Source organism: Rattus rattus, chromosome 4, assembly GCF_011064425.1.
Source record: "Rattus rattus isolate New Zealand chromosome 4, Rrattus_CSIRO_v1, whole genome shotgun sequence".
Lineage (NCBI taxonomy): Eukaryota > Metazoa > Chordata > Mammalia > Rodentia > Muridae > Rattus > Rattus rattus.
In genome coordinates, this window is record NC_046157.1 from 179963618 (window position 1) to 179983754 (window position 20137).

At 45.6% G+C, this 20137-nt stretch overlaps 1 protein-coding gene across 5 annotated transcripts in view; it reads left to right on the forward strand.

Moving 5' to 3' along the window:
• The window catches only part of Dlgap1 (DLG associated protein 1), a 705387-nt gene that overhangs the window by 376855 nt on the left and 308395 nt on the right, over nucleotides 1-20137 (forward strand). For all 5 annotated transcript variants that reach the window (XM_032901733.1, XM_032901736.1, XM_032901735.1 and 2 more), the window contains exon 4: nucleotides 17707-18750. In XM_032901733.1, the coding sequence (XP_032757624.1) occupies nucleotides 17776-18750 (975 nt within the window). In that variant the 5' untranslated portion in view covers nucleotides 17707-17775. The remainder of the gene's footprint in view (nucleotides 1-17706; nucleotides 18751-20137) is intronic.

The following is a 20137-nucleotide window of genomic DNA, read 5'->3' on the forward strand; positions in this document are numbered from 1 at the left end:
AAGAAAGCATCATGCAGAGTGATTCATCTGAGGCTTGGAAAGTGCTATAGGCTCTCTCTGCTTCTGTCTGCTAGTCTGTGCTTTCTATATATTATTAAACTTACAGTGCTGTCTCAATTTCCTTCCCTCTAAAATAGATTCGTGGTAGACATGATGTATTAACTATTTTATATTTTATAATTGTAAATACTATTTCGTTTATCTCTCTAAATGAGAAATGTGTTCCCCTGGCCATGGTGGGTCAATTATCATGTTAACATTCTTAGTGAACAGAACATTTTGTTGGGTTTGTGTACCTGTGCTATGTATGCCTTTGGCCTAGGTGACATTCATAAGCACTACATTGATTCACCAACCTTCTATCCTTCATAATATCCTTGATTATCTCCACTCACCTACTAGTTCAATCTCCAAGGTGTCTCGTGATCAATGTAGAATTGGGATTATAATTCTACATTCTGAAAGAAGAAATAGAGTACCTAAGCAATTTGAAGGGTTCTGCAAAATACTGCCCAGGGCTTAAAACACAAGCAGACAACTTACTGACAATGAGCTAGAAAGGTCTATGGATGCAGGAGGACCTGGATAGGCTTTCAAAGTTAACAAGAATTTGGCTTTTCCACCTAGAGGGAGAATGTGAGCCTGAGACCAGAGATAGCCCAAAAACCACAGCTACCCAGCGATAGCCCAGGAACCACTGATGTCCACATGGTTTCTGCAATAGATCTTGAGGTGATGCATTTGTTCGAACATCCCTAAGCCAGCATTTAGAATGTCTGAAGGCTCCTCATTGCCAGGTGGGAGGGAATCCCAGAGTGTTTACAAGTAGGTGAGACTAGTGCATGGGGCAGTAGGGCAGGAATGAAGCTCCAAATCTAGTTGTAGTAGAACAAATGTGGGGTCTGACTGTGGACTTTACAGAAACATGGAAGAAGAGAAAAATGTGGAGAGACCCACTACTCTATTAAACAGACATGTACTGTGCATCTGTCCTGTGTCAATGTCTCCCAGACAGGCATCACCAACATTCCACCAGCTTTCCACGGTTCTACCTGGCATTTTCTTTTCGTACTCTCTTACTGTTTTTCTACTTGTTTTAATTCATTTCAATATATTTATTGTTTATAAAGAAATTGAATATAACTTCTATTAGCCTTGCCATGTGAGATAAAGGCTAACCATGAAAATAAGAACAAGGGATCCAAAAAATGTTATTTACTTCTAAAAGTTAGTACATCTATTTAAGAGATATTCAAAACAGATCATCCACGCATGGAGGACTTTTGTGCTTCGACTGAACTGGTTTGACTAAGAAAGATCTGCAATGCAGACACAGCTGCATCACAGCAATGGAGACTGCAAGCTCACTGCAGTGAAGGCAAAACTGCAGTTGAGACAGCCTGCTCACTGCATTGGGGACAGCTTACTCACTGCAGTGGAGACAATGTGTTCACTGCAGTGGAGACAACCTGTTCACTGCAGTGGGGACAGCCTGCTCACTGCAGTGGGGACAGCCTGCTCACTGCAGTGGGGACAGCCTGCTCACTGCAGTGGAGACAGCCTGCCCACTGCAGTGGAGACAGCGTGCTTACTGCAGTGGAGACAGCCTGCTCACTGCAGTGGAGACAGCCTGCTTACTGCAGTGGAGACAGCCTGCCCACTGCAGTGGAGACAGCCTGCTTACTGCAGTGGAGACAGCCTGCCCACTGCAGTGGAGACAGCCTGCTCACTGCAGTGGAGACAGCCTGCCCACTGCAGTGGAGACAGCGTGCTTACTGCAGTGGAGACAGCCTGCTCACTGCAGTGAGGACAGCCTGCTCACTGCAGTGGGAACAGCCTGCTCACTGCAGTGGAGACAATGTGCTCACTGCAGTGGGGACAGCCTGCTCACTTCACCCAATTGCTGATTCTCAAACTCTTTGCTCTAAGGCAGCTTTAGCTCTGGGAACTGAGACTGCAAATGTAGGTACATTGACGTCACTATGAACCTGAGCAGAAAGAGAAGCAGGCACATCAGGGAGATGATGTAGTAGCTCAGGGTGAAATGTCACTGTCCTATGACTGGCTTAAGAGCTCTGCTGGCCACCTAAGAGATTAGGGGCAATGTTATAATACTTCTGACCCAGTTCAATATAGTTTAGGGGCTAAATCTTCTAGGTTTTAATTTAATTCACACCCCTTTGGTAGCAAGGATGCTTTCTTCGTATTGTCAAATCCTAGAGGCCCACCTTTAATGTCTAAGAAAACCAAACCAAGGGCAGTTTCTAGGTTGAACCTAAATGCTACACACAATGAAAGTAATGTTGTAGGATGAATAAGCATAACTGAGGCAGAAAAGAGCATTTTCCATACAGAGGAAATGAGTGCTGTCCACAGCATCATAAGGGGAGAATAGACAGGGATGCTAAAGAAAACTCTAAGTCATGTAGTGATTGTAACCAGGGAGATAATGGGTCAGCAAGAGCCTGTGGTGATGAGGCTTGACCACACAAGGTGCGTAGATGTTGGGGGGAGCTAAGGCTTGACCACACAAGGTGCCTAGATAATGGAGGGCAGGGGTGAAACTTGGCCACGTAAAGTGCATAGATGGTGGTGGTGGTTATTATCATCATCATCATTATTGTTGAAATGTATACCATTTTGCATAGAGAAGAAACAGCATGAGTTTAGAAAGATTGACCAGGAGTAGGAACAAAGAAGGCACCATGGGAACCTTTGTACCATTTCTGGGTGTCATTCTCCTTGGCTCTTTTTGCTACTGTCAGGCTCCACATAAAAAGGATGTCCCAAGGCAGGACCTAGGACCACCCATGCTAGAAGAGAGCTTTCTGAGACTGGATTCCTTTGTCTTCTCACCAGTCCAGTCATGTATGGAGCCTCCTGCATCCCAAAGGTATAATCTTTCTCTCTTACAAATCTTAGAGAATCCATCTAACTCATCTCTGGGAGCTGAAAGTGAACCAGCAGGCTGGTGGGTCGCCCCTTCCTTCTGTCTAACTTATTCATTATTAGTTGAGCACTTGCACTGTACCTAGCACTGGACAAGTGACTGGATTGTCCTTTGGAAGAAAGACAGAACAACATAAAAATAATGGCTCTCCACTAACATAGTGCTTAAAAGATGCTAATGTACTAGTTCTGGAAGACTGGTCCCTAAAGGTACAGGAAACGGGATAGAAAAGAGAGATGGCGAGGGTCCTTGAGAAGAGACGTGTGGAATCTGATGAGAGAAATGAACGGTGTCAGGCACTGGTAAAATGTCCCGATGAGTTACTTCCAATTTCCAGCAGCACATGGCAGAAACAAGCCATGTTGCTAGTCAGACTTCAAGTCCCTGATAAACTTGGCATTAGAAGCAGCTGTCTCCAGAGCAGTACTCTGGTGACAGTAGGTGTCTTAGTTAGGGTTTTACTGCCATGAAGAGATACCATGACCAAGGCAACTCTTATAAGGACAGCAGCTAATAGGGCCTGACTTACAGGTTCAGAGGTTCAGTCCATTATCATCAAGGCAGGAACATGGCAGCATCCAGGCAGGCATGGTGCAAGAGGAGCTGAGAGTTCTACATCTGCGTTTAAAGGCTGCTAGCAGAAGACTGGCTTCCAGGCAGCTAGGATGAGGGTCTTAAAGCCCACACCTCCTAATAGTGCCACTCCCTGGACTGAGCGTATCCAAACCATCACAGTAGGGTGTAGCTTTGTAATGGCCCAGACTAATTCCCAAGTTCAAAACAAAAATAAACCTGGAGAGAAAATTTGTGTGAAATAATTCAAAAGTGATTGCCTTCACTGAAAGGTGTAGAAAGGTAGCCATGTTTAAAACAGGCGATGGGACCATGTTAAAACAGGCCTCACCCCAGCACACTGACAGTAAGACACAGGGCAAGAGCCACGCAGAGCTGGGCTCATCTGATTTGTTTCCTAAGCAGGCAAAGGTTTCGTGAACACAGAACTGCACTGCTTTCTACTAAGGAACAATGTCCACACCCCCACCCCTGCCCCCATTGCCCTTGGAAGCTGCTCCTCAGCTGACGTACATGCCCAGTGTTCATCCTGAGCACAGTCAGTCCTGCAGGCTAGGATAACCCATGCTGAGATCTCTGCTATGATTGCAGGCTACTCATTTATGTGGTGGGACAAATGAAGCCTAAGAAGGATAGTCACCTTGACACTCATGGAGGGAGGGAGAGGAAAATGCCCTCTCTAAAAAAAAAAGCATATTTAATTTGCATGCATGTGCCAGAGTTGCATGTATGTGCGCTGTGTCTGTGTAGGATCCTATGGAGGTCAGAAGAGGCATTGAATCCCTTAGAACTGAACTCGCAGCCGGGTTTGAACTAAAGATTGCTGTCTTCAGAGATACAGGAAAATGTCCCCAATGGTTTCCTCAATTATTGCTATTGTAGCCAGAGAGCAAACTGCTGAGGAGAGGAAAGGAGGTTGAATGGCCTCCTCCAGGCAGCTGCAGCGGGTGTATGGAAATAGATGAGACAGCAGAGTAGGCTCTGGCCATCTTCGTCAGCCCTCGCTCCTTACTCAACACACACCTCCACTGTGTGGGGCACCTGTCCGGAGAACACCATTTCTAGAACAATGAATCTCATTTTACATATAAACTAGCACAAGTTTGAAGGGGGGGAGGATGTGTTTCACATTGAAAGACTCCCAACCATGTGTTCGTTTGCCTAACTCTTGCCTAGGGCACAATTTGAGGCTTCCCTGTGGAACTAACTCTGAAAGGAGCATTGGTGAGACCCCTCCTATGCCTGGCAGAACTGCAAAGGGAGAGGTGCATGTAGGGAAATAATCTAAAGCAGATATTGCCAGAGCCTGATGAAAGGAGAAAGAGTGTCCAGTAAGATAACATAGGAATGGGTGTTAGTTCTGCAAAACACATTCAACAGATATTTCCCCAACACAAATTATAGCATTTCTCAGGCCCATGGGGTTACAGGGCCAGTATAAACCTGCCCATGGTCTTGGGAAGCACCTCACGAACTGTGAGAGTCGATCCAGGCGGCAGCAAGGTCTTAACAGGTCTCCTATCTGATTCCGATGCACACTCCTGTTTGATAATCTCTATGACATTCATCTGGTGGTATCCTGAGTGGGGAAGACACAGGAGACACAGGAGACACAGAAGACATGCGTGGATTTGCTGCTGTAGTGCAGCGTGTTTACATGAAGGGTTACCTGAAGGGTTGTGTGGCTTTCGAGATTGTATGTATCCACAAATAGAGTAGCAGGAAGAGCGTAAGGAAATGTTCTGATCTGGAAACACCCTGTCCTACAGGAACACTGGATCTCCAAGCTGAGAGGCAGATTCTGAGAACGCAGACTGGCTAATACTAAAACCTGAGGGGGATCCCCCCATGCACCTCGTTCAAATCAGTCTTGGCTGAGACGCTTGATGTCCCTACAGGGAGGGACTATTTACTATTCAGGTGAGGTCCAAGAGCAGTTAGAAGGACTAAATGATGTCAGGTTTGTGGGTCCCAGGGACTCTGGATAATACATTCGTAGTAGTATCAAAGTCCTATTAAAGGCAGCAATGGAAGTACTCGAAACCTCAGAGGAAGCAAGCATGGTGGCACATAAGGCCCGCACCAGGAAGCAGAGACAGAGGATCCCCTCGAATTTGAAGCCAATCTGGTCCATCCAGAGGTTCCAACCAGTCAGGCCTATGACTACATAATGAGAACTTGTCTCTAAAACAAAAACAACAAAATCAGAGGGAAGATGGAACAACGAAGTCTGAAAACACCGGGACGTGTTCACACCTCCCTAAGATCCTGTCGTGTGAAGCGTGTGTTACTGCATCTTCTACCCTGAGAACCCTTTAGCTTCTGCATCTTCCAGGCTGCTCTTCCCGAAAGCTTTTCACTTGCCACATCCACATCGCATGTGCAGCACAGAGCGACCGCACTCTCCAGTGCCCAGTGAGATTCTGACTTGTATTTTCCTGAGACTGTCATGTCTATACGATTTATTTTTTTCAACTAGATGATGAATTAGATAAAGCCTATCAACTCCATGTGTCCTAGGAGTGCAGCATTGCCAGAGCCTAAGAAGGGCTGAGAGGAGAGGAGACAAGGCCGTCTGCAAGGCGGAGCAAAGATGGAGCTGCCTACTGTGGGCCAGATTGAAGGATTGATACTGTGTTCTCTGGCTGTAAGGGAACGATTAAAAGTTTAGGAATGGTGTAATTAGATAATGAATAATATGACAAGCCTGCTATCTGAATTATCAAAGACTGTGTGTGAGCATAAATGTGTCTGTGTGAATGTGTCTTCGTGTGTCTGTGTGTATGTGTGTCTCTGTATGTATGTCTGTGTGAATGTGTGAGTTTGTGTGTGTCTGAGTATGTGTGTATATGTGTGCTTGTGTGAGGGTGTGTGTGTGTCTCTGTGTGTCTCTGTGTGAGTGTGTATATGTGTATGTAGATGTCTATGTTTGTGTGAATGTCTCTGTGTCTCTGTGTGAGTGTGCATATGTATCTGTGTGTGTGTTTGTGTGAGTGTCTCTTTGTGAATGTGTGTGTGTGTGTATTTAAAGGTGATAAGTTTTCATAACATACTAGTTGAAAGCATTGTATGTTTAAAATTTATTAATTCATGGTTGTGGGTAAGCCATTTAATTTTTAAAAGTCAATTTCTTTGCCCAAAGAGTATAACCACCCTTAACACACTAAGTTAATGTTTTTATTGCTGTGAGACACCATGCCCACAGCAACTCTTATAGAGGCAAACATTTAATTGTGGCTGGCTTGCAGACTCAGAGCTTTTTTGGTGGGGAGCATGGCAGATGTGGTGTGGAGAAGAAGCTGAGGGCTCGGCATCTGCTTCACGGGCAGCAGAAAGAGACAGTGAGCTGCTGGGTCTGGCTTGAGCTTCCGAAACTTCAACCTCACCCCACACCCGAGCCCACAGTGTCACACCTCCTTCAACAAGGCCATATCTCCTAATAGTGCCATTCTCTGTGAGCCTATGGGGCCGTTTTCATTCAAACCACCACAGGCATAGTTTTATTTTTCTAAAGTTCAGTTCTCCACAGTCAGCTCCCTGAAGTGCTGAGCGAAGCCTTCCTGAGCGATGTTGGCTTTCCTGGGTGATATCCCGAGAAATCCTCGCCGAGCTTCATCTCTCCTCACGTGTGAGTGGTCCTGTCAGACAGTGTATTCATGCTGCTTGAGCCACCTGATTGTTAGTCTATTGGTTGCTGTCTCAGATATCAGCCTGGGTCTTGAGTGGTCCCAGTAATAGTAATTCTTATCTTATAGGTTCTAATAATTCCCTAAAGGGCAAGAGTACTGGCAATCTATGTATGCCAAATAGAAGGCATTAAGTGATCCCTTTGGGTGAAGAGTTGAAAGTTATTGTCATAATAAGGAAAGGAAAAGAAATCACATGACGAGGTTACTGATGATTATTGTCTTTTATGGTTGTTGGTTTCACATTGTTCCCAATGTGTAAGTTAAACACGATTGTGCATAGAAGAAACCACAGCTTATGCAGGGTTCAGTACTATCAGAGGCTCCAGACATCTATCGGGGGTCTTAGAATATACCCTCCTTGGATATGTATGGAGTTCTAGAGTCCCTACCACGTAAGGTTATTTAACAATTAACTGATATCATATACTTGAAGAGTTCAGAATGTGCTGATATATAGCTCAGGGCATTTACTTGATAGACAATCACTGGAGGCACAGATCCTATTCCTTTTTACTCTGTCAGCTTTTACCAGCTCTTTTGTCAACCAGGTCCTCACAAATGAGGAATGGGAAGGTTCAAGGATTCAGAATGACCATCATAGAAGAATCTAGATAGTATTCCTAATAGGCTTTGAGAGTAAAGTTGAGAGTTTGTCTTTTCCCCAGGGATGTTTGGCAGCCTCTGTGTGAAGGGACAAGAACATGGTGACATTTTTCTTTGATTTATATTGTCCAGAATCAGTAAACTATATTGAAGAGCAGAGGAGGTGACAGAAAGGTTAGCCTGCTAGGTCTCCTGGGCTGGTAAGACTAGAGTTGATGAAGTAGAAGCAGCTATCAGAGCAGCTGACAGGGACAGGAAGATTGAGAGTAAAGGGATATGAGACAAAATGGAGGACGGACGTTGGCAATGCAGTGTTAAGATTCCCCAATTCCTTTTACTGTGCTCAGTGCATGTTGCACACAGTTTCTTAACAAATAATTGATCTATATGCATTTATTTTATGTGATTCCATACCAGAACAATAAAAGGACTTGTGGACTGATGCCCTGCTAGCTAGAACTTTGATCCTGGGACTTTAACCCAGACACATAATCCTTCTTCACCCACAAATATGTTTCTAGACGTTTAGTGGAGATGAGTTCATTTAAAATTTAAGATTGGTTGTAGAAATCCTCAAGAAAAGAGAAGTTTGTGCTAGGATGAAAACAGTTTGAAGTTGAGTCATTTGACAAGCTGTGATTAAAGTGTGGTACTTTAAAAACTGTCCACTGAGGGAAGCAGAAGGAAGGGGCTGAGGAGCCAAAAGTCCGAGTGCCACTAACATTAACCACGGGACAAGCCAGGGAGGCCTAAGTCACTGGAGGAAACTGAGTCTGTCAGACACAGAATGACTGCTCCTCTCACTTCGAAGTGCCCGACCATCTCCATTGTCTGTGGAAAGAGGCACAGACGAGCATTTTCCAAGAGTGGATATAAAATCTGAATGAGTGTGCATAAGGTAGCTCATTCAATAAGTAGTTTGTGTGAGGCCGTAGGAAGATACCTCAGACAATTCCAGTGGGGTTAATGCTGAGAATTCACAACGTGCCCATACGAACACATACAATTGAGTTTCTCTCAGGTTTCTGGTTAGTTTGTGGTTACCCCAACTTTGAAGAGCCTTTATGTCTGTCTGTAAGCTTTTCTGGGCTTACATGTTTCTGCCACAAACTGCTACAAGATCTCAACCACATCAGGCAGGGAACTGACTGCCTAGCCCAAAAAGATTTAGGAGACTTTTTTTTTTTTTTTTCCGATTTTTATTATTATTATTATTCCCAGGGCTCCATGGATTCTGGACTGATTTCTTTCTTTACACTTTCTCCTTCTGCAGAACCAGAACCTCACTGTCCTATAGATTAAATTGTAAACAGCCCTTACTTTCTATAGCACCCGAGTAGAAGCTCCTTGCCTTAACCTTGTCTAAGCTCACAAGTCCACTGACTGGCAATATTTCCACTTGACTCTCTAGAGGGAACACCTGGCTTGCTCAATTAAGCCTCTGCACAAACACCCCTAAGTTTAGTTTTCAAATTCTGCTCAGTCAGCTCAGGAAACATGGTGATTGCCTCAACAAACCCAGCCAGGGTGTCCTCAGCAGATGCTGTGGGTGGGAGAAAACTTCCCAAGTGCAGCTGCTGAGTGAACGCCTATCACAAAGGGACCTCTCTACAGGCACTCGGAGGCCTTGGAACTCAGGAGATTAGAATCATATTACAAATTCTGTGAGACAAGCAATTGGATTTTAAAGGGGATTATAAAAGGAAACATTGTTCAGAGGGGTGTGTGTGTGTGTGTGTGTGTGTGTGTGTGTGTGTGTGTGTGTGTGTGTGTGTTTTCTGTGCAGTAGCTTGTCTAGAGCATGCTCACCAGACTCTAGCTGAGAAATGCAGACAGAGTACACTCGGTTTTTATCAGCCTGTTTTCCACAGTTTTTCCCAAGTTGCCTTGTTCTTGCTGCTTTAGCAGTCTTTGTTTCCAATTTTCCCACCTTCTACCACAGCTGCTTTGTGTCCCATTAAACAGCTCTATTCTGCCATTAGTCTTTGCTTATTCCTGATTGAGCAGTCACTTGCAAGTTTTGCTCAACTTTCCGGGCGGATTCCAAGGGCTTTTACTCTTCCCTGTTAATATTCTGAAAGCAGCTGTGCCCCAGTAGATAAGGTGTTCCCTTCTCTACAGTACCCCTGGAAAGAGCACTTACTGACCACTACTGATCAAGGTGATCACATTGTCCTGGCTCATTCTCAGGGCATCCTTCTACAGGCTTAGCTGAGACAATTGAGCCTGCCCCGCTGGTTCACTCCTTGTGGAACCTTTATCTAGCTCAAATAAATGTGTGGTGGTTTGCATATGCTTGCCCAACGTGTGGCACTATTAGAAAGTGTGGCCCTGTTGGAGTAGGTGTGGCCTTGTTTGAGGAAGTGTGTCACTGTGGGTGTGGGCAAGACCCTCATCCTTGCTGCCTAGAAGCTGGTATTCTAACTGCCTTCAGATGAAGATATAGAATTCTCAGCTCCTCCTGCACATGCCTGCCTAGATGCTGCCGTGTTCCTGCTTTGACAATAATGGACTGAACTTCTGAACCTGTAAGCCAGCCCCAATTAAGGGTCGTCCTTGTAAGAGTTGTCTTGGTCATGTTGTCTGCTCACAACAGTCAAACCCTCACTAAGACAATATGCCACCTTAATCATCTCTGCCTAAAAATCTACTGAGCACTGTGGTGTTTCAACGTGGTTCGTCCACAGTCAGACTAACATGACCCACCAGCCTTTCTCAAGGACTCATCCCCACCATTTGATTCTCAAACGAGGCTCTGAAACTGCCTCCTGCAGGCTTTGTGAGGTGGCTGTGATTTGCTGCCTACCGTGACTAAATTGGAGAGGCTTCAGTTGTTTGTTTTGTTCTTTGTACAATACCAAATCTTTTTTTGAGCGAGAAATGTCCCTGATTCAAAGTGGCATTCACAAATAAAATCAAACCGTGAGTGATTAGGATAGCAATTAATGTTAATGAAAAGCCAAAGTACATTCTGCATGTACAAAATGGCTCAGCATTGTGCCTTGAATAACATAATTGGAGTATTTCATACAGTGTGTGCACAAGGGTGCTTCACCATTATCTGTGTGCCTTTAGGTATACAGATCCATTTTTGTTACTGTAATGAAACACATTAGGTAGGTGCTGATTAGGAGAGCAAGCTTTTTTGACTCACAGGTCTGGAGGCTGCTCAAAGAACTGGGCTTTATTGTACCTACATCTACTGTGTACTTATGTACTATGTACTTATTACTATGAAAAGGGCTCTAGGGAAAGCTGGATCCTCAACAGGACGGTTAGTTGTTTCTAGGAAAGATATGGGATGTTTTCAAGCTGTGGTAGGAAAATCTTCATTTGGTGAGAGAGCAGGAATTGGGAAACTACCCCGATAGCCAGGACATCACGATGCTCCTATAGGGTGTCCCTGCCTCCCCTTCATTATCTCATGAAATAATTGTCCCTTTGAACCTTCCTGTTCCCCCTACCTTACATTTATTCTCTAAGGACAAGCACAGAAATCTTTAGAGCTTAAGGTCATGATGCTATCTTAGTTAAATCTTCAAGTTGGGTACCACCAACTGCAAGGTATGCTTTCGCATCATGACATGGCTTCCACGGCTTCTGTGACTGGGCTTCATCTACTCAGTCTCATTCAGAAAGCAGTTCTCAAGGAAGTGGAAGGGTGGTAAAAGCCAAAGGGAAGTCTGCTTCCTCTCACAAAAACAAAATGGCAGGCTAATAAGGCGTTCTATGTTAACCAAAACCTTATTCTGTAGTCTGTTCATGCTCATTGGGTACATAGTACCCTGATACGCGATCCCTGCATGACCAGCCATCAGATCTGCCTTCCAGTCAGAGTAAGTGTGAAAGAGAATGCCCTTCACTTTTGAGATCTTCTCCAGAAATGGCACATGCCATTTCCAATTAGATTCCATTAGTCAGAATTAGTCACCTATGCACATCAAGGGACACCAGGAAGTGTGGTCGTTATGGGAGGACTAGGCTGTCCTTTTTGATATGAGAATCTTTTATTTCTTTTTACTTGAATGTGATAATGCAGTATAAAAGTCACAGGCTGATGGAGGAAAGCCAAAAAGGTAGCTTGACCCTGCAGGAATTGGTAAAGATTTTCTCTTCCCACTACCTTCTTAAACGGGAGCATGATGCTCTCCATTCTCTCAGGCAGGGGCCCCCACATTGTTTGTGACACAGTTTGTGACTGCTCGCCTGCCAACCCTCACTGAGTAAGATGGCAAAAGGCCTCTGGTTGACTGTTCTCTACATGTAAAGGAAAAATCAGGACAAGCAACTCTAAATAATGACGTGCACGGAAATCAAAATGAAATAAGGAATCACCCGCATTGCGGGGATATTTTTCCCTTTCAGCGTCTTCTAATAGGTAGCTGGCTTGTTTGTCTCATACACTACCTAGAGATAGATTTTCCCTTGCAGTACATAATCGTTCTTGCTTCGCCTATCATCTCTGCAGTAAGACTTCTGCTCCAGGTGCAGAGACTCAGCAAAAACAATGTGCCTGTCACAGTAAGCTCACCTCATGGGCAACAGTAGACCAACAAATTCTCCAAGACAAGCACAAGGACATAAGATCTGATGGCAAAATTGAACCTACGGAACAACAAAGAATAATTTCGAAGTGGTAGTGAACAAGAAAGAATTAAGAGGTAATCACCGTAGCCATAGAAACCTCCATGAAGACACGTTGACCACACTCCACAGCCGCGCTCAGAGAGAAGGCGAAGGAGGCAATTTCCCTTTCTATTTTCAGAAACTGTTACGGCCAATTGAAAGCTAATTCATCCACTAGCAGCTCCCTTCCAGGAGAATGCATTAAATAAGGAGAATCGTCAGTTCGATTTTCTCATGGCTAGATCATCTCTTTCTGAGGAGATCACAACCCCTTCAGCCAGTAAGGATTCTTCTGTATAAGCAAGCCCTAAGTTATGCACATGAGCAATGCTCAGTTAATCCTTCAAACTGATGCAATGGGCCACACCACAGGTGGGAGACAATGGGGTATACAGGAGCCACTTAGAAACATCAATTAACAGGAGTCCCGGAGAGAAGTGTGCTAGAAAAGGGAAGGTAGGAAGGATGCAGAAAGAGAACTCAGGATATCCAGGGTAGGTGTCAGCCACAATTATCAATGCACGGTCAATGACATTAGGATGTTACATCAGCTGCCTCGCTCAACAGGAAGCCACCAAGTATGCTGCTGTAATTTCTAACCACAAATTGATCTGTTTTCCTTTTAAAACAACAAGAGGGTAAAAGACAGCAAAAGATCTTCTGGAGAAAGAGACAAGCTGATAATTTCTTGACCAGAAAAGGAGATTTAGCACTTTTAAACACTTACAAGAGCACAGTGCCATTATTTTGACCTTGCCTACCATGACACGGAAGCGGCTCTAAGCCTTCCTAATGCTGCAACCCTTTAATACAGTTCCTCATGTTGTGGTGACCCCCTGTCACAAAATTACATCCCTGCTACTTCATAGCTGTAATTTTGCTACTGTTATGAACTGTGATGTAAATATCTGATATGCAGGATATCTCATGTGAGACCCTAGAATCACTAACATTGAGGTAAATTCGTAAAACCTTGGTGTCCCTTCAGAAGCAATGAGAAGGAAGTGAGTTCCTGTACTCAGCCCTGATGAAACCTGTTAGCCTCTGAGAAGGTTTGGGTGCTTCTCCCTAGGATGAAGATAGCATACGTAAAGCTTAGTAAATACTGCACTGCCTGTGTTTAATTGGCATACGGTATCATTAGTTACATCATTTAACATAATCCATCATTCACGGTGGTAAGGACTCCACTTTCTCTGCCTGTCCTCAGATACTACCACATTCCATAAATGGCTGTCAGTGTCTTGAGATGACTAGTGGATGCTTATTGAAACAATACCGTACGTTTTAGAGTCGATCCATGTCTCTAACTTGTACCAATTTCGCATTTCGTTTAGCGCAAAATATCTACCCAAGACTCGACTTCTGCAGAAGGCAAGCTTTAAGCCTCATCTCCTGGTTACTTTATATGTGGAGAACCAATGCAGGAGAGCCCAGAATGTATCAGGTGGACCATCCCAGGACTATCCCCGTTTCTTGTTTACATTTACTTATTTAACATGAGCTCACAAATACCATGTGTCCCCTTGGGAAAAAGCAAACTTTGACCTCTCCAAAGTGCTTGTAAGGAACATAAGGTGTCTCCCATGCTGGGCAAACACTCTACCACCCAGCTGTTTCCTCAGCTCTGCCTTTACTGTTGGGTCCATATTTGGAAAACAAAAAGCTGCCTTCCTCATAAGTTAGCTTGCACCATAGCCTTGATAAAGACCTATTTAACCTATATCGAAATCTCTTTATTTTTTTTTTTGCTATCATTAAAAGATTGTCTAGGTTTACCTTTTCCTTTTTTTCTTTTTTTATTGGCCATTATTTATTTATTTACATTTCAAATGTTATCCCCTTTCCTAGTTTCCTGTCCATAAACCCCTATCCCATTCCCCATCCCCCTTTTTCTATAAGGGTACTCTCCCACCCATCCATCCACCCCTTTCAAACCTCCCCACCCTAACATTCCCCTACACTAGGGGGTCCAGCCTTGGCAGGACCAAGGGCTTCTCCTCCCATTGGTGCCCAACAAGGCCATCCTGTGCTACATATGCAGCTGGAGCCATGGGTCTGTCCATGTGTAGTCTTTGGGTAGTGGTTTAGTGCCTGGGAGCCTGGTTGGTTGGTATTGTTGTTCTTATGGGGTTGCAAACCCTTTGGCTCCTTCAATTCTTTCTCTAACTCCTCCAAGGCAAACTCTGTTCTCAGTTTAATGGCTGGCTGCTGTGAGAGTCCACCTCTGTATTTGTCATGCTCTGGCAGAGCCTCTCAGGAGACAGCTATACCAAAGTCTTCAGTCCTTCTTAGAAGGGGAACAAAAGTATCCATAGGAGACAAAGTTTGAAGCAGAGACTGAAGAAATGGCCATTCCGGCTTTCATTTTCTAATTCCACCTCTTCAGTGGAAAGTAATTCATTTATAAGCTTTTGATAGTCCACATCTATCATGAGTTCCTTTTGTGTCTTTAGTGTGTTTTCTCTCTCTCTCTCTCATACAAACCATCTTTGTATAAACATGCTATGGTCATTGGGCCAGAAAAAGTTCCTAGACTTTAACTTTTAGGCAGGTAGAACTCAGGGACCATGGCAAGGCAGAAGTAGAAATCTCAGAGGTACAAGAGAGCAACTCACCTGCTGTCCTCGGCCTCGCTGACTCCTAGGTGCCTGGGAACCGGCTCCTCCAACTCCTCCACTCTTCCCTGAATGGCTGCACTGCCACATTGTCACTGAACAGATGCCACTTGAATCACAGTATGGACCCCCCCCGGGGGGGAAATCCTGCAAGCGTGCACTATCAATGATTAAGTCTTGCGATCGAATAGTTAAAGCAAGTATCTACCTTCATAATTTAACAGAATAACCGATTTCAGATGACCAGTGGTTAAAATTCCCCATCAGTAGTTTTGAGGGCATCAGCCATGAAGTCAGAGACTGGGTTCAACCCTAAGCACCAACACACAGAAAACAAAACAAAACAAGGAGAAAAACCACAGATGAGAAAGTGGGGAGCTTCTCCGGGCGTAGACAGAGACAGCCAGTGTTGTCATGAGCTCACAAATGCCAAGTGTCCCCTGGAAACGCAGGCTCTGACCTCTCCACAGTCCATGTCTTTCTTCATGAGGCCAAGTGTGTGCATTTTACTCGACCCCGTGTGCTCACCGGCCACTTATCTTCCCCCTTTGAGAATCTGAAATGACATCTTTGAATTGGCTTTCCAGAACAATGCTTAAAATGACAATTTCTGTACTGTAGGAAGCTTTGAAAGAAAAAAAGTTTAAACAAGCTGTCAGGATGACCTTGGCCGGCTCCTAAAGAGCACACAGTGTTCAAGTCAAATGGAAATAAAGACCCCTGCTGGACCAGAGCCTGTTTCCAGAGTTAGGACAACCTGAGCTCAGACTTGAACTCAGTGTGAGCTCCCGCTGCAGGGTCTGCAGGGGTGGCTTCCCCTGTGGACTAAGCTGAACATGAGCAGAGACTTTCATTCACATCTTTAGGGCTGAAGCCTCTCATTTGTTTGGTCTGCTTTCACTTGTGAGCACTTAGCGAAAACCTCAAGCCAGTGTGTTAGCCTTCTTTTGCCAAGAGGAAATAACTAAGAAAATCAACCTAATCAAAGAGAAGATTTGTTTTGTCTCATGGTCTTACAGAGATGACACACTAGATCACTTAGCCCTGTGGTGTTGACGTGTGGTGGGGAAAACCTGTTTAATCCCACAGCGTCCAGGAATTAAGAAGAGCAGGAACTGTGCTCCTAGACCACAGTATCTCCAATGACCTAACTTCCTCCCAGGAGGCTCCATCTGCCAAAGTTCCCCACCAGTGACGCTGAAGGCTAGCAACCAAGTCCTCAACACACTGACCATTGAGGGCTGCTTAGGGCCGCATCCAAACCATGGCAACAGAAAGAAAAGATGGCATGAGATTCAGCCAATGGACTTTCTTAGTTACTGTTTTGTTGTTGTTGTTGTTGGTTTTTTTGTTTGTTTGTTTTTAAGATCTCTTAATTGTATGTATGTGAGGACACTATCACTGTCTCCAGACACAGCAGAAGAGGGCACCAGATCCCATTACAGATGGTTGTGAGCCACCACGTGGGTGCTAGGAATGGAACTCGGGACCCATGGAAGAGTGAGCAGTCAGTGCTCCTAACCACTGAGCCATCTCTCCAGCCTTGCTTGCTTACCCTTTGTTTACAGGACACTTGGCTCTCTCTGAGGACAGAAATCCATGAGCAAGTTTCCCCGCGCCTCTGATCTGTTTGATCTGCAGCTGATCAATGTGCAGGCTTGTTTGGGTGCTATAACTGCTCCTTGAGAGTTTCAGACGGAAAGCTGTGACAGACGAAAGATACAAAGTCGCCACCGGCTTCTTTTGTTTCATTTTTTGTTTTGTTTTAATCCCCACTTACAGAATGCTTTCTTTGTGCCTAGAGTAATAACTTGTTCACTGATAGAAAGATAGGAGAGTGGCATTGAGCCAGGCTGCCGGGAAAGCCAGGAACAAGCAATCCTGCTGGTTCTAGGGAGTAGACGTGAGATGCTGTAAAATCACTGTCAAGTCAAAGATTGTAACAGGAGCCACTTTCCTCAGAAACTTAGCCCTTTACATATGCTAGATTTGTGATTACCATGTAAATTGGGGCCAGAGGCTGAAGAATGCTTCTTAGTTCAATTCCCAGAATTGAATTTTGGGGGGCTCCCAACCACCTGTCACTCCAGCTCCAGAGGACCCCATACCTAATGGCTTTAGCTGACATCAACACGTGCCCCAAAACCGTATCCCCACACTCTACATATGATAAAAAATAATAAAATGTCTTTTAAAAAATCATACAAAGAAGGATGGAAGAAAATCAAAAGAAAGATACATTCAGCTACTGGGATCGGAAAGAAAAGCAGCGACTGTGTCAAAGAACTTGGAAATTGCAGTCCAGTGCGGTGACACACAATGATCTCGGCTCAGTGCGGTGGTACTTCAGTGTAATCCCATCCTTCAGAGGCTGAGGCAGGATTGAGTGTTCCAGCCTGGGCTCTGTAGCAAGAATCTGTCTCGGAAAACAAAACAGCAATGAAATTGTATTTTATAGTTCCTTTGTCCCAGGGCGAGCCTTACACCCTTACAAAGGTGAGAGAGACCTTTCCAGGCATGCGTGAAAGCTGCTTTTCGGAACAGCCTAAAGTCACCCAGAAACCCATCAGGGGTGTGTGGACACAGAAAAGAGCAGAATATATACCAAGGAAAGCGCTAACTCCTTGTCTATGTTCTTGTTCCTCAGGTCTTTGCCCAAGACGGGTCTGGAACTTAACGGGGTTCCCATGACCCCTGTGATTGCTTCCAGTCAGCAATGAAAGGGTTATCGGGTAGCCGCAGCCACCACCATGGGATCACCTGTGAGTCGGCCTGTGACTCCTTGTCACACCATTCAGACCACAAGCCGTACCTGCTGAGCCCGGTAGACCATCACCCTGCGGACCATCCCTACTACACCCAGCGGAATTCTTTCCAGGCCGAGTGTGTGGGGCCCTTCAGCGACCCTCTGGCCAGCAGCACCTTCCCGCGCAGGCACTACACCTCTCAGCAGGAGCTGAAGGACGAGAGTGCCCTGGTGCCGCGCACACTGGCCACCAAGGCGAATCGCCTCCCCACCAACCTGCTGGATCAGTTTGAGAGGCAGCTGCCCCTCAGCCGAGATGGCTATCACACGCTACAGTACAAGCGCACCGCTGTGGAGCATCGCAGCGATAGCCCCGGCCGCATCCGGCACCTGGTCCACTCGGTCCAGAAGCTCTTCACCAAGTCTCATTCCCTGGAGGGGCCATCCAAAGGCAGCGTCAATGGGGGCAAGGCCAGCCCTGACGGGTCGCAAACTGTGAGATATGGCAAGCGCAGCAAGAGCAAGGAGAGACGGTCAGAGTCCAAGGCTAGATCCAATGCCTCTAACGCCTCCCCGACCTCTCCCAGCTGGTGGAGCTCGGATGACAACCTGGATGGTGACATGTGCCTCTACCACACGCCATCGGGTGTGATGACCATGGGCAGGTGCCCTGACCGCTCTGCTTCTCAGTACTTCATGGAAGCCTACAACACCATCAGCGAGCAGGCAGTGAAGGCCTCCCGGAGTAACAATGACATCAAGTGCTCCACCTGTGCTAACCTGCCAGTCACGCTGGATGCCCCACTTCTGAAGAAGAGTGCCTGGTCCTCCACTCTCACCGTGAGCAGAGCCCGAGAGGTTTATCAGAAAGCCTCAGTGAACATGGATCAGGCCATGGTGAAGTCGGAGGCTTGTCAACAAGAGCGGTCATGCCAGTACCTACAGGTATTATCTATGTTAAAAAAAATAGGTGGTGTGAAATTGTCCGTGACTGGATTGTGCGGTCTTTGCTCCTGGGTTCTAGTCTTGGCTCTCTTCTGAACTGTCTATATGTGTGGTGGTAATTAATAAATAAAGGTTTCTTTTATCCCGCACTAGTGCGGGCACTGTAGGGCCACATGGCATTAGCGGGTACAATCATCTCAGAGGTGGCAGGTTCTAATGTGGCACCACCACACCTTACCTCTAGCTATCCTCTAGCCCTGGCGTATCTCCGCCCCCATTGCTAGTCACCCTTTGTCAGCTGGCCAGCGGGAACTCTCTGGTCCCAACTACCTGGTAAAACAGGTCACTAGAGGCCCAGCAGTGGCTGGCCTATCTTGACTCCCTGTCCCAGACTCTGCCCACACTCCCGGCAACTGCCCCCTGATATTATAATATAAACTCCCAGCACCCCCTGGTATTATAGTGTAAACTCCCAGCGATCTGTTAAAATCAAGACTCAATAAGCTGTAATTTAGCAATCAGATTTATATATTCTCAATCCACAATACGTCCACACAAGAAACTCACAACCAATTGATAAAGATATAAACCACCCACCTAGATAAGATAAATTGACCTACAGAAGTCCATCCCTTAGGAAATATTCATAACTACCTGTGGCCATTCAAGACCACACAGATCTGGGTCGTCCTTCTCTGCCTCCATGTTGGTTCTTCTCTCTTCTTTTTCCTCTCTCCCCTTACCAAAACTCTGTGCCTGCCCCACTTTCTCAATGTCCAATTACAGGACATTGTACCTTAACTTGTACCAGCCCTCACCTACATATAGCCATCGACCTACATTTATGAACTCAGGCAGATTGATTATCATTCCGGTGATTAATTGCAGCTGTCAGGAAAATTCAAGGAGACACGTCCGACCAGCTTCACTCATTTCTGTTAAGATAGTAGATATGGCGCCTGCGTCCTCCTCGTTGTGGTAATTATCTCCAGTTCGCCCCACTTCCAAGACACAGAATAGCAGGATGACGCTCTGCAGAGGTGGAGACAGAAGCAGTTGGGGGACCTGCTAAGCACAGCTGCAGGAACCTGGGACAACAGAGGAGAGGAGGGCACCGTGAAAGCATCGCTGAAGTAAAATACAATTAATGTCAGCATGTAAATCCCACACACAGCCACCAGGCAGGCTTCTTCCCTTTTCACTTCTCCCATTTCTCCTTCTGCCTCCAGTTCACTTCAACGAGATTCACCTGGATAAAAATATCAGCACAGGCAGGCAGCGCTGTCTTCCCTCTTGTCCTGCCTCCGGTATTTTTTTTTTCCTAAGACGCAAGGCTCCACATAATGACCCTGGTGGGTTCCCGGCCCCGCCCCCTTTCAGAGCATCT